The 14,588-nt window shown below is 42.9% G+C and overlaps 2 protein-coding genes across 5 annotated transcripts in view; one reads left to right on the forward strand and one right to left on the reverse strand.

The window, feature by feature from the left end:
- RBKS (ribokinase) overlaps positions 1-5,498 on the reverse strand; it is a 76,444-nt gene extending 70,946 nt beyond the window's left edge. The window contains exon 1 of one of the 4 annotated variants that reach the window (XR_009557383.1): positions 5,228-5,498. Coding sequence is in view for 2 of the 4 variants with exons in the window: in XM_035111505.2 (XP_034967396.2) it covers positions 5,228-5,280 (53 nt within the window). In the remaining 2 variants the exon portion in view is untranslated. The remainder of the gene's footprint in view (positions 1-5,227) is intronic. The other 3 variants (XM_035111508.2, XM_035111505.2, XM_060272955.1) reach the window with 3 other exon arrangements.
- A 132-nt stretch (positions 5,499-5,630) lies between these two features.
- BABAM2 (BRISC and BRCA1 A complex member 2) overlaps positions 5,631-14,588 on the forward strand; it is a 132,229-nt gene continuing 123,271 nt past the window's right edge. The window contains exons 1-2 of the mRNA XM_035111504.2: positions 5,631-5,738; positions 7,788-7,940. Of these exons, the coding sequence (XP_034967395.1) occupies positions 7,813-7,940 (128 nt within the window). The 5' untranslated portion in view covers positions 5,631-5,738; positions 7,788-7,812. The remainder of the gene's footprint in view (positions 5,739-7,787; positions 7,941-14,588) is intronic.

Here is a 14,588-nt window from a genome sequence, read left to right on the forward strand (position 1 = left end):
GGTCCCTGGAGCTGAATTGCCCAGGAGCGAAAAGCAGATCATGCTTTTTAAAAGGGCCTTTTCCTCTTTGCAAAAGAAGCTGCACAACTGTGAGCTGACCCCCCCCCCAAAAAATGGGGCTTTCCCCCTTTCCTCCTCTGAAAACTAAGTGTGTCTTATGGTCAGGTGTGTCTTACGGCGCAAAAATATATTAAATAAAATATTAATTTTGTTGGAAGCCACTTGGTAAGAGTTTACTCTTCAAGATGGCGTATAAATGTTTAAAATAAATGCTATGCTGGTGGCATGACAAATACGCCAGCAGAACTCTTCCAAAACACTTTCAGATGGCCCCATTCGCAGAGCCATTTCTGGCAGAATAAAGTACAGTATAGGATTGCTCTGCCAATCTTTTGAATGTACAGTGGTACCTCGGGTTAAGAACTTAATTTGTTCTGGAGGTCCGTTCTTAACCTGAAACTGTTCTTAACCTGAGGTACCACTTTAGCTAATGGGGTCTTCCACTGTCACTGCGCCGCCGCAGCGCAATTTCTGTTCTCATCCTGAAGCAAAGTTCTTAACCTGAGGTACTATTTCTGGGTTAGCAGCGTCTGTAACCTGAAGTGTCTGTAACCTGAAGCATCTGTAACCTGAGGTACCACTGTATTTATGATTACTGTTTATTGTTACTCAGTGTGAAGCTTTGGTAGATTGATGCTGCCCTTTTCATTTCCTCAAATCTAAGGCTCATGTTTTTCATTGTTTCTCCTCAGCCAGTTAACAATTTTATTATTAACAGAACTGACTACAAGATAGGACTAGAAATCAGGATGCGATTCCTATTTTTGGGTGGGGAAAATAGCAAGCCAGACGCAAACGAATCTCCATGAGAGGGTAAGAACTGAAATACTGTTTGCCCACAACAAGCATACGTGCTTGGTTTCAGGGTTGCAACTTCTCTTGTTCTCAAATAAATTAGAAGGAAGGAAGCAATATTATTGCTCTGATTGTTTCAGCATAGCTCTCTGCATTTAATTTCATCTATTACAGCAATTTTCCATTTTAAATTCAGTTATTTTTAGTGTGTCTCATTCTCACTAGTCTTGTGTACTGGAACTCTCAGCTGCATGAAATGCTACGCAGATCTAAAGCCAATACTGGCCATCTGTAAGTTCCCTTCACTGCCATTCTACAGCATTCCTGCAATATTGCATGAACATATATGTTGATCCGGAATTGAATTCCACTAGAATAAGGTAATACCGGATATGTGTGTAGATTCATGTAATGAGCTCAAGACTTAAGGTTTTGTCAACTTACTGGCAGAATGCTGGAGGACAGGGCTGTGGTAAGCCATTCCCAATCCTCTATTCCCACATAAAGTTTCCTAAAATCTAGAGCGGGGCCAGCAACCTTTTTCAGCTTGTGATGGGCCAGACTATATTTTTTGGGGGGGAGAAATGAACGAATTCCTATGCCCCACAAATAACCCAGAGATGCATTTTAAATAAAAGCACACATTCTACTCATGTAAAAACACGCTGATTCCTGGACTGTCCTCGGGCCGGATTTAGAAGGTGATTGGGCCGCATCTGGCCCCTGGGCCTTAGGTTGCCTACCCCTGTTCTAGAGCAAAATGGGGGAGATAGCTTTTGAACCAGCAGGTGGAGTGGATGAGAGTTGGAGTCCAACATCTGGAGGGCTGCAGGTTCCTATTCTAGCTTTAACATCCCTTTTCTAGAGAGTCAGGTGTTAATAGACCTGACATAGTCTCTCCCACTGTTAATGCCACCAACAGACATTTAAAATTCGAACATTTAAAGGCTTATCATCAATCCTCAATGTCTGCAGTTGCAGACATACACAGAATACACAGAACATGCTAGCCTTCTTATACAAAATGAAAGAACAAGGTCTCATGAGGTCCTTTTAGCATTTTTATAGTGCAATACTATGCATCTCTTCTCACAAATATGTCCCACTGAATTCAATGAAATGTACTCCCAGGTACGGTAATTATGTAATGGTATTACAGTACTGTATACCCTTAACTTTCCTGGGGAAGAAACCTACATATGCCGAAATTCAGGAGTGCTTTATAGAGTCACTGACATTGACAATCAATACAACAGAATGCAGTGTGGGGAAACAGTGTGTGTTTGAACATCACAATAAACCCTACGTTTCAGATTTTAAACCAATATGTTTAGTGTTTTCTGGTTCTTTGTTGTACTAAAGTCAGTGTGGATGCAAAAGTGTTTTTAATTTTACAAAAGATGGCATATTTTTATTTTTATTTTAGTTTTATTCTTCCCTGTCTAATTAGTTTTAGGAAACAAACATAAAAGCTATTCATTAGCAGCAATATATAATCTGCTCAATATATTTGCTTAAATTAGTATTTGCAAACTGTGTTCCTAATAACTCTGGGATTTAACTGAAACTCTTCAGGGATTCTTTGATGAGAAGATAGATAATTATGGATATACTGCCTGAAAGACTGCTGGGGAACTATTACTGATTTACCCTGAAATGCAAAGTTGAAGAAAAGTAATGGAAGCATTCCAGGGTGACAAGTGAGCTTAACAAACCTGGCTGTGTGCTTGTCAGCTGAGTGCAACCTAGATCAGGGTTGGAGAATTTTTTTTCAGTTCAAGCACTGCATTCTTACAGGTACAACCTTCTAGGAGCCATTGGTCTGTAGTGGGCAGAGCAATGGATGGAAGTCTTACTTTTGCACAACAGGTTACATTTCAGGCACACAAATACCAGAGGTTTCTACACACACATACACCTCTCCAGCCCTCATCCAAACAGGACAAATTATCAGAGACCAAGGAAACATTCTAGCCACACAAAATTACTTGAGGGTTTGAGCAGGGCCAGTAAGAGATGTGGCCAGAGGAACAGGGAGAGTCTTAAAGGCCAGATAGAGACATGTGTTCCAAAGTTTTCCATCTCTGCCTTAGACCACTGATCTTCAGCTAGTGATCTGGGACCCAACATGAGGCCATGATCTACGGAGATTTGCAACAGCAGATGGCAAAAAAGAGAAAAGAAATGGGTCTCCCAATGTATGTTTGGGCTAAAGGTGGGTCCCTGGTTAGAAATGATTTAAGGCTGCTGCCTTAGAACATGCTCCAGAATCCTCTGAAAGACACTTGTAAGAATTTTGAAGCAGTCATCAACAATCCATCAAATGAGGAAAGTGTTCCTGGAAATTACTGACTAAATAAATAAGTCACCCATCACTTCTGTAGCAGGTCACAGTGGTCTCAGAAAAATACTTTCATTTGCAGTAGGAAGGCAAAAGCGTATCAGGCAGATATTCCTGTTTCCACTGGATCATAACTCTGTGGCAGAGCACATGCAGAAGGGCCCAGGCTCAACCTTAAGGCATCTCCACTTAAAAGGACCCAGTGGCAGGTGCTGGAAAACATCCCTACCTGAAACCCTGGAAAGTCACACCCAGAAAGAAGAGATGGACAAATAGCCTGACTTGATATAAGGTGGGTTCCTATGTTCTTGGGGGTCTTTTTGTTTGTCGTTATGACTGTAAAGCTATTGATAGATACTGTATTTTACATCTTATGACTGTTGTGACCTTCTCTTTAACTTTGGTAAAAAAAATGGGATACGGTACTAAGTAAATAATGTCAGGGAATAGAGAATATGTAATGGCAGAACATGGGATTCATTGTGGACTGTACCTTATCCTTCCAGTATAAACAGCAGGTTATTTCATTTTCATCAGTGCACATGATGCAAAGTAGGCACTTTTGTCTTAGTTGGAAGGAATATGGTTACTTGAGTCACACTGAGCATGGGGAATTAGAACTCTTCAGTTCTGCTTGTATATCCCACTAAGAGTTATTCATGTACTAACTCCTGAGAACTGAAAAGGCAAAGTCCACAGTGATAGTTTCATTGGGATACATTGATCTGTAAGAATATGCAAACTCTTATCTTCAAATTTTTTTCCCCTCTCGCACAAAAAAAGCTATGTGAACCTAAAATTACTTCAAAAGCTTGAATGTTTTCACAAATTAAAGTTGGTTTCTGCCACAGAAAGAATCGTGGAGGTACTTTAACTACAATTGGTATTCACATTCAACACACAAACGGATAGTCCCCCCCCCCTTCTTCAGTTCAATTAATATGTGCAGAAAGGCAACTGCAATTACAAAAAGATAGTATTTATTTTGGACTTATTAGGAGCACAATCCTAAGCGTGCACCAGTGAAACCCACCTCTCAGCATATTTACTCAGAAGTAAGTCACACTAGGTGGTTTGCACTGGTTTTTTTGGGGGGGGCGGGACGCAGGGGTACTCATACCCGTAAACATTTTGTGAATCTTTGTACTTTTGTCCATTTACTGTATTCATTTTTCCTGATTTGAACTATAAAATGGTGATTTTCTTGAGTCAAAATTAGAGTACAGTACCCCTAAACATTTTTTAAGAAAAAAAGCACCAGTGGTATGCAATGAAATAGTTGTGCTAGTGCAATGATTAGTTCAAGAACTGGTGCAAGTGAAAAAGGATTACTCATTACTTTCTTCTCCACGTATGTTCCAGAGGGTTTGGCGGCACCGTGGGACAGGACCCAGAACCAGTTGGGGTTGTGTGGAGAGGAGGAGAATGTTCCATTGTGGAAAGAGAAATTGTTCTGGCAGAATGGCTCACATCAGTACTGCTGCATGCAACCCACAGAGTTCACAGGGACTTACTCCCAAGTGTACATCTTAGGCATACTTCAGAAGAAACCTCCATGACATCTACTAGGCTGCAGCAGAGAGAGAGAGAGAGAGAGAGAGCACATTCCTTTGTCAGCTCTGCTGCAATATCAGGTTCCTCTGGCCTTTTGCCCCTCAACTGCCACCTGGCATCAGCCCTTCAAGCAAACTGCAGTGGAGGGAAGAGAGAAGGGGAGCCAGGGAATTGCATGGGCTCTTCTGAGAAACCAGTTCACTTGGGGCTCCATCTCTCTTTGGAACTCTTTCCATTCCAGTTGGCCATGATGAACTTCGTCACTAAGACCAGCATTTGCTTTCCCCCCCCACCCCCTTCTCTCTACTTCCAGAGGCTTGGGCTTGCAGGGCTGCAGTCTCCAACATGCCTACTCCTCTCCCTGGACTCTGAAGCCACTTCGGTGTAGGAGCCTTAAGAAAACCGAAGCAGCTGGTAAAACAGGGGGCGCAGCAGCAGCAGCAGCAGGAGGAGGAGGATTCCATTTGCCATACTAACCTCACCAGATCAGTCATACAGGATCCCACCACCACGACCTCAGCAGCTGCCATGTTAGAGAGAGAGGTTTAGGACCACAGCACCTAACGTGACTCGCATCTACCTGAGCTGCCTGGGCACTAGCTCTCCAACCACCGCTCACCCCGCTTTGCCAGAGGGGGTCCTTCGCCTGCCCAATACGTGCGCCCGCCAAGGCGCCTGAGTTTTTACTCTGCGCTTTCCCGAACTTCGACTGCGGGGCGAGCTCAGCACACCGTTATCGGAGCACCCCATTATAACTCTGCTCCCCGTTCTAACGGGCGCGAATTTTCTTTTTTCCAGGCGCGCTTTAGTTGCCTATATTTCCACGGAAGCCCCGGTTTTTTTTTTTTAACTGCCTACCGGGTGCGCGCTTGGCTTTCCTGCAGGAGGTTGGCGCGCGGGCGCGCACGCAGCAGCGTGCTGGGCGGAGTGGGAGGGTCTACGCAGGCGCGCGGGGCAAGGCGAGTGGCAGCTGCTGGGTTTCTTGGAGGTTTGTTTGCCCGTACTTCTCCCCTCCCGCCCCCGTGCAGTTTCCCTTTACACACAGCAACAGGGGGTGGGGTGGGGTGTGGGGTGTGTGGGTGGATGCTGGTGGGGTTTCCCCACCCCTCCTCTTTCTCTGTTTATTGGGGGAGCAAAGCATGTAGTAAGGGGGGTGGCTTGGCTGAGGAGAGGGTTCTGGAGAAGGGGCAACAACCCCTCAGACGGGGGGAGACCGTTTTATAGGAAACACTACCAATTGTGTGTAGAGCTTGTGCTGTTCCTTACTTGTTGGTCCTGCTAATTTATGAAGCAATACTGCTGCTTATAATACCCGTTTCCTGTGTTTCTAATAGACTGCAGGGTTGCAGCAGCTGGTGCCCTTGCTGGGCTCACGTGCCACTCATTCTTGCTACAGGTAGAAAGCCAGTTGTAGTGGATAGGGACTGCTGAGTTGGGAAGTCCCCTGGCTCAGGCATCATCTTTGCCATGAGCTTAAGCGGCCATTTGACTGGATCCGCTGCATCTGCAATATGGGTATAATAAATAATAAATAAAAATTTGGTCCAGTAGCACCTTAGAGACCACACGAAACCTTATACACAGAACAAACTTAATTGGTCTCTAAGGTGCTACTGGACCAAAATTTATTTATTTATTTATTTATTTCAACTGCGTCAGACCAACACGGCTACCTACCTGAATCTAGAATCGTGGGTATAATATATATATATGCTTTTCAGGTTTATACATTTCACTAATATTACAACCATTTTAACATTTCAAAACTGGGAAACAGGTATAATGATTCTAAGTCTACCGTGTAAGGTTGCTGTGATATGACGTGTGTGAAGTGTGCATTCGGCTCTTGAGCAAGCTATCTCTGCATGCCAAGTATTAGTATTTTATGTCACATTGAGGAAAACTGTTGAGTTTTACAACACATAGCTGTCAAAGGTAAGGGTGCCCTCCAAAAACAAGCGCCGGCTGCCTACCATCGATATGAGGATAGGAGCTTGAAGAACTGCTGCCAGTCAGAGTTGACAGTACTGGGGTAGATGGACCAGTGCTCTGACTTTGGATAAGACAGCTTCATGTGAGGGTTGTGTAAACAATTTATACATTTATGAATCTATCAATAAAACTGGAAAATGACTCAATGGCATTTAACCATTTATCTTATTTCTGAAGTGTTCTGTTTTGTTTGCAGCACTGTAGTCTTCTGCTACTTATGAATATGCTGCTTATAAAGTTTAATGTGATCTCATATGTAGTACTTGGGCAGAAATTCAAAGCACGTTAAGTTTTCTATCGTTACTAAGAGATACTTTCCCCCAATTTTTTTACCCAATTTTATTTGGATAAAAATAATAAGCACAGCATATTTGATTCCAGTTCTGACTTAACGAGGTATTTTAGTAAATTGTTTGGAATGGTGGGTAAATTTAAAACTCTGATAAACTTTAAAATGTGTTAACGGTCACTAAACTCTTTGAGAGATTAATAAAAGGGCACTGTCCAACTGCTGAAGTAACTATCAGGCCTGCACAACTGGTGACACACTGAGTTGAGTGCAGCCCATCAGCTGAATTGCCAAGTGCCTGACAACAACCCCTCCACCTCTGCTTTTGTCACCCCAAGCAAACAGCAGAACCAGAAGATTTATCAAGCCAGTGGTGGGTTATTCTCATCTTGTTAGGTCATAAGTTGCATTGTATTTTATAATGGACCAATGAACAAAATGAGAGAACCATGCTTACTAAATATTAGGAGTGCAATGGCCATGTGGCTATAACTGTGGACCATAGCTCAGTGGATGGGCAGCAGCTAGCCCAAATCTACCCCCCTGTTCCCAGCAGGCTTTGCTTCCATTTCCTTTCCCTTGGCCCCTACTTTCATCAGTCTTTTTTTAAAAGTTGCTTGCCTTCATCATCCTTTCCTTACTTGCCTTGTCTTTGGCCCTGCCTTGTCTGTCATGTCTCAGAGTAGTCACTTTTAAAATGTGTATAGAAATGGTGTGGCTACTCTTTGATATGTTCACAATTATTTTTACTTGCAGAACTGAGTGCACCTTGCAGATTAGTATGTCCCCTGAAGTTGCTTTGCACAGAATATCTCCGGCACTTTCTCCTTTTGTTTCTAATGTGGTCAGGAATGGAAAAGTAGGATTGGATGCAACTAACTGTTTAAGGATTACAGATCTGAAATCTGGGTAAGTGCCCTCAGTTAATTCAAATAATGTCTATGTGCCAATTTTTGTTGTCAGTTACAATGTTTAATTTATCTGGAATGAAGAAATTAAAGAAATTTTTAGCAAGGCTATAGAAATCATGGTTTAATGTGTAGTGCAACACAATTGGATTTAATATTATTATTCATTGGTAGAGCTTGGTAATTGATTTCAGAAATGAATCTAATGTGTTTGAGCATTTCATTTTCATATCACATTTGGTTTCATAACCAACCCTAAATGCCTGTCTTAAGTATTTGGCTATACATAATTTGAAAAATAGGGCTCCCCAAAGTTAACTTTTCTTACAATGTTACTGTTGAATGCTAGTTATATTGTGTAAGAATTTTCTTGTTGTTGAATACCTCCTTTGATCTTTAGCTGTTGGCAATAATGCTAGATGGGGGTTTAGCACTAGATCTAGGGACATGGGTGGTGCTGTGATCTAAACCACTGAGCCTTGGGCTTGCTGATCGTAAAGTCAGCAGTTCAAATCCACACAACGGGGTGAGCTCCTGTTGCTTTGTCCAGCTCTTGCCAACCTAACAGTTCAAAAGCATACCTGCGCAAGTAGATAAATAAATAGGTACCGCTGCAGCAGGAAGGTAAACTGCATTTCCATGCACTCTGTCACTTGTCACGGTATTCCGTGCACCAGAATCAGTTTAGCCCATAGTCATATTTGACTAGACTTAACTGTCCAGGGGTCCTTTACCTTTACCTTTTTTTTTCCCTTAGGACTAGGATTGGGCTGAGGAAGAACTTTTATTTTAGGAAAGAACTGCAGTTTAGTAATATAGTGCATGCTTTGCAAGCAAAAGGCCCAAGGTTCAGTCTCCAAAATCTTCACATAGGGATTGAAAATACCCCTATCTGATACCCTGGAATGCTGCTCCTACACCGTGTATTGAGCTAGGTGAACTATGTTCCTAAACATGACTCTTCTATACCTGGCCAGGAGGCCACCAATAGATGTAGGATGGTAGCTGTAACTTTGCATACATTACTGATGTCCAATGAACCCTCAGTATAACTTGGTGTTGTATTAACCACAAGTCTAGAGAAGCAATAGTAATAAATTTCAGTGGCTGACACTGCTGTCAAGCACGGACGCTATGACATGTTTCTGTGCTGATTTCTTCATTAGTGGGTCTGTTCTGACAGCTGACATTTCTGAGCTGTGGGGAATAATTGAGCACAGCTCACACAACGTAATAAGCACGTTCTTAACCTAGGGATTTGCTCATATAATTTTAATATAGAATAGGTCTTGCTTTTTCTGGGAAACTCCCCTGTAACCTATTTTATTTAAATATTTTATGCTGCCTCTTTCAGCCTATTTAAAGACACCTGAGGCGACTATCAGTACCCATAATAAGATAAAAATAAACAACAACCGCCCAACAAATTCATAAAAAAGTAAAATAAATAAATAAATTGAAACGCCAGCAGTAGAGAGATTTAAAACTACCAAAGTTGACCACTGCCTTAAGTCATACGTGTTCATCTGAATGGCAGCGTCTAGACTTGGTGCCCCCAAAAACAAGTAAAGAGGGAGCCAGGTGTGGGCAGTGAATTGCAAATCTCTGCATCGCTATTGAAAAGGTACAAATTCCACATTGGGCATAATTAGAAAAGGAATAAATAAAATAAAACTGGCAAAACAATACCAAATAAAGATCTGTTGTGCAACCACACTTGGAATACTCTATCATAATATTAGAAGAAAGGGTCATCGAATTCAGGGCAGACTAAAGGATGCACTTTTGCACACAGCACATAGTTAAAGATGTGATGATAGCCACATCTTTGCAAGTGGCTTGAAAGATACGACTGTCAGTGGCTACTAGGCATAATGGCTGTATCATTTGAATACAGATAACTCACAGCTTATACACGTTTAACTTGTGCGCATTCAGCTTTACAGGCATGGCTAAAAATTAAAAAGGGGACAGGCATCAAGGTAAAACACTTGTCTTGGAAATTAATTGACAGCCAGTGAATAATACTGGTTCATCTGCATCACAAACACTGTCTGCTGCATTCTGTACTAAACAAAGTGTCTGAAAACATCCTCAGATATAGTACATTGCAGTAGCGCAGTCCAAAGTTGATAATGGCATGCATAGGCCTTTTCTAGGAGACGGTCCAGCTGGTACACTAGCCAAAGCAGGATGTAAATGTTTCTGGCCATGGCTGCTACCTTGGCTTCTTGGAGCCTAGCAGGCTCCAGGAGCACTCTCAGACTGCAAACTTGATCCACCAGGCAGAGTGAAATTCTGCTACAACAATGTAACTGCCTATTTAGCCTAGATTAGCTGAACCCCCTGCTAACTGTATTTCTGCCATTATTTGGCATAGTAGTGGGGGACGGTCATATTTCCAAATATTATGTTTGGTACTAACACTGTTGTGTTGGTTTTGTGAAATGATTTTGAGTTTGCCTTTAATTATTTTGATGTGTAACTTGGGCACTTCAAGAAAGCTAGCTGTTCACTTTCTCCCCCAAGGCACCCAAAGTTTAATATTTTAGAACTACTGTTACAGAAGGCTCATAATATAATACTGCAAACTTGTGGATAAGCTTCCTCTACCCTGTGGAGGGGGGCAGAGCAAAAGCAAGCAAGATGCGACTTTACACAACCAGTAAATGTTGCAGGATATGCTTAAGTGTTCTTATATGGTGCCTGCATCTATTTGATTTATATCTTGGGAACCACTATTAATGATCAATTTTCTCACTACTATTTCCTTTTCTCTTGACAGCATTTGTAGCCCCTTAAAAGTATTTTGCTAACTAATACTTTTTGCTTAGAGTGTACCTGCTTTCGAAATCTCTTGTGTAGCTTTATCAAAAAGTAATTTGACAAAATGTAGCTGCATCTGCTGTTAGCTCTCATTTCTAGACCTGTGTGTGTGTATTAAAAGGCAGAATCTTAACAGCCTAGAAAATACTTAGTGTTGCTTTTAAGGATGCTCTTATTATTATCTCTATTACACTGTAAAGAATATTATCCTTTCTCCCCCTGCTATTATGTAGTGAACTAAATGAAGTGGTTCAGTTGCAAAATCAGAAATACATTTCCCCCCCCCCCAAACTGGGTATGTTTATCTAGAAGAAGAGAAGACCAGGGTGCAGGGACAGTGGGCATGACTGCATTCTTCAAATGTCTGAAGGGCTGTCAAATGAAGAGAGCAAAGACTTGTCCTCTGCTGCCCCAGACAGCAGGACTAGATTGATGGGCATAAGTTATAGGAAGGTAGATTTTAATGAGACCTTGGAAGAAATACCTGAAAGATCAGTTTGACAAGGAACCCAATTACTTAGAGGGGTGGGGACAAGCTTTTATTAGGTACTAGCTGTCCTGGCCATGTGTTGCTGTGGGTTTTTGTGTTAAATGGACCTTCATAGTCTCCCTTTAGAGTCCCCTCACCTGCCCTGTCCCAACCCTGACTCCCCTACTGTAAGTTTCAAAAATAAGACTCCCCCACCCACACGTGTTCCTAAAAATGTCCCCACCCCCCACTGCTTTGGCTGACTCAGGGTCCTACCTTCCCCCCATGGTTAAGTGTTTCTCCCCTCCCTTTGTTGTGCCTCATCCCTGTGATTCCCCCACCCTGTGAAAGGCCCTATTCTGTTTGTTTTTGCCTGTGGCCTACTGGGCAATGGCGAGGCCTACTCATTTTTCCCTGCTGGGAAATGCTGTGGCCTACTCAGTTTTCCACTGGATTATGCTGGATTATGCTCAGTTTGGCGCTGGATTATGGAGAAAGCTAGAGAGTTCCAGAAAAACGTCTACTTCTGCTTCATTGACTATGCAAAAGCCTTTGACTGTGTCGACCACAGCAAACTATGGCAAGTTCTTAAAGAAATGGGAGTGCCTGATCACCTCATCTGTCTCCTGAGAAATCTCTATGTGGGACAAGAAGCTACAGTTAGAACTGGATATGGAACAACTGAGTGGTTCAAAATTGGTAAAGGAGTACGACAAGGTTGTATATTGTCTCCCTGCTTATTTAACTTATATGCAGAATTCATCATGCGAAAGGCTGGACTAGATGAATCCCAAGCAGGAATTAAGATTGCGGGAAGAAATATCAACAACCTCAGATATGCAGATGACACAACCTTGATGGCAGAAAGCGAGGAGGAATTAAAGAACCTTTTAATGAGGGTGAAAGAGGAGAGCGCAAAATATGGTCTGAAGCTCAACATCAAAAAAACCAAGATCATGGCCACTGGTCCCATCACCTCCTGGCAAATAGAAGGGGAAGAAATGGAGGCAGTGAGAGATTTTACCTTCTTGGGCTCCTTGATCACTGCAGATGGTGACAGCAGTCACGAAATTAAAAGACGCCTGCTTCTTGGGAGAAAAGCAATGACAAACCTAGACAGCATCTTAAAAAGCAGAGACATCACCTTGCCGACAAAGGTCCGTATAGTTAAAGCTATGGTTTTCCCAGTAGTGATGTATGGAAGTGAGAGTTGGACCATAAAGAAGGCTGATCGCCGAAGAATTGATGCTTTTGAATTATGGTGCTGGAGGAGACTCTTGAGAGTCCCATGGACTGCAAGAAGATCAAACCTATCCATTCTTAAGGAAATCAGCCCTGAGTGCTCCCTGGAAGGACAGATCGTGAAGCTGAGGCTCCAATACTTTGGCCACCTCATGAGAAGAGAAGAATCCTTGGAAAAGACCCTGATGTTGGGAAAGATTGAGGGCACTAGGAGAAGGGGACGTCAGAGGACAAGATGGTTGGACAGTGTTCTCGAAGCTACCAACATGAGTTTGACCAAACTGCGGGAGGCAGTGGAAGACAGGAGTGCCTGGCGTGCTATGGTCCATGGGGTCACGAAGAGTCGGACACGACTAAACGACTAAACAACAACAACAACTCAGTTTTCCCTGTCCCAACCCACCCCCCACTGCTTTGGCTGACTCAGGGTTCTTCCTCCCCCCCCTTGGCTATGTGTTTCCCCCTCCCTTTGTTGTGCCTCATCCCGGTGACCCCCCCTCCATTATGAAAGGCCCTATTCTGTTTGTTTTTGCCTGTGGCCTACTGAATGGTGCGACCTACTCAGTTTTCCCTGCTTGGCAATGCTGCGGCCTATTGAAAAAGCTGGGCCTTGTTGCTGCAAAAGGACTGTTTTCAGTTGGTTGCTGTGGAATTTTATGATGTCATCTGGCGGCGCAGCTTTGGAGGCGGCAGGGTGCAATCTGCCTTTCTATTGGATGCTGCTGGAGTTTTCAGAGCTTCTGGTGGTGATGTCTAATTTGGGCACCACTTTTTGTGTTTAATCATTATTTTAGGTGTGAAAGGAGTGGGTTTTTTTGGGGGGGGGGGGGAAATGATGCCAGATCCCTCCCTGATGGGCATGGAACTTTGTGGCCAAATTTGTTACATTACGGTTCAGCAGCTACAGAGAAAAGCTGTGACTTCCGCGGACGCAGTGCCTACATTTTTATATATATAGATGCTCTAGCTCTGAACATGAGGCTGGACTAAACAGCCTTCAAATCTATGATTTACAAGGATGATTGGAATCACATGTCAAGCTACAGCTCAGTATGATGTCCAATAAGCAATAATCTGCTGCAGGTGTGTTATAGGGAACTTGTGAAAAGTTAAATGTCATGCATAGCTGAACCTTTGTGATTGTTTCAATGGATGTTGGGAGTTCAGTGCAAAAGATGGATCTGTTCATGAGTTTGAATAGGTGTTCAGAATATCGGGCCATGCTGGGTGAAACTTAAATGTGGAGCCTTTAATGGTAGACTATGAGGGAAATTACCGGTATTCACAGGCCAATGTTTCTGCCTGGGGTGCAACCCTCTCATGCACTGGTGGTCACTCACTGCTTGATTTTGATTCTGTATCCACTGCCAACTCTCTCCTCCCTCTCTACATATTGGGTACATGTGGTGACTGTTTAGTGGTGAGCAGTGACACTGAGCATGGCCAAAGGTGCCCATGGCAGTACGCTGGAGTTATTTTTAGATCATCCCTATTGGCAGAGAGAATCCGCAAACGGCTTTGTTTTTTTAAAATCAACCTTTTTGATATATATTTTTCAGATGTGTGAAGTGGGGTGGGGAAGAAATCTCATTTTATATAATATAATAAAGACATAAAAGGTAAAGGGACCCCTGACCATTAGGTCCAGTTGCGGACGACTCTGGGGTTGCGGCGCTCATCTTGCTTTACTGGCTGAAGGAGCCGGCATTTGTACGCCGACAGTTTTTCTCGGTCATGTGGCCAGCATGACTAAACTCTTTCTGGCGAACCAGAGCAGCACACAGAAATGCCGTTTACCTTCCCGCTGGAGCGGCACCTATTTATCTACTTGCACTGTGTGCTTTCGAACTGATAGGTTGGCAGGAGCAGGGATTGAACAACGGGAGCTCACCCTGTCACAGGGATTCGAACCGCCGACCTTCTGATCGGCAAGCCCTAGGCTCTGTTGTTTAACCCACAGTGCCACACACGTCCCATATTTATAAATGAAAACTTCAAGGAAAAAACCCAAAGAAAGCAAGGCTATAGCATAAATGTGACAATGACACAGAATAATACCTTGTATCATATAAAAGTCAGTTAATAAAGGGTTGAGAAGGTTATTGAATATCT

This window comes from Zootoca vivipara, chromosome 3 (assembly GCF_963506605.1).
Source record: "Zootoca vivipara chromosome 3, rZooViv1.1, whole genome shotgun sequence".
Classification (NCBI taxonomy): Eukaryota; Metazoa; Chordata; class Lepidosauria; order Squamata; family Lacertidae; genus Zootoca; species Zootoca vivipara.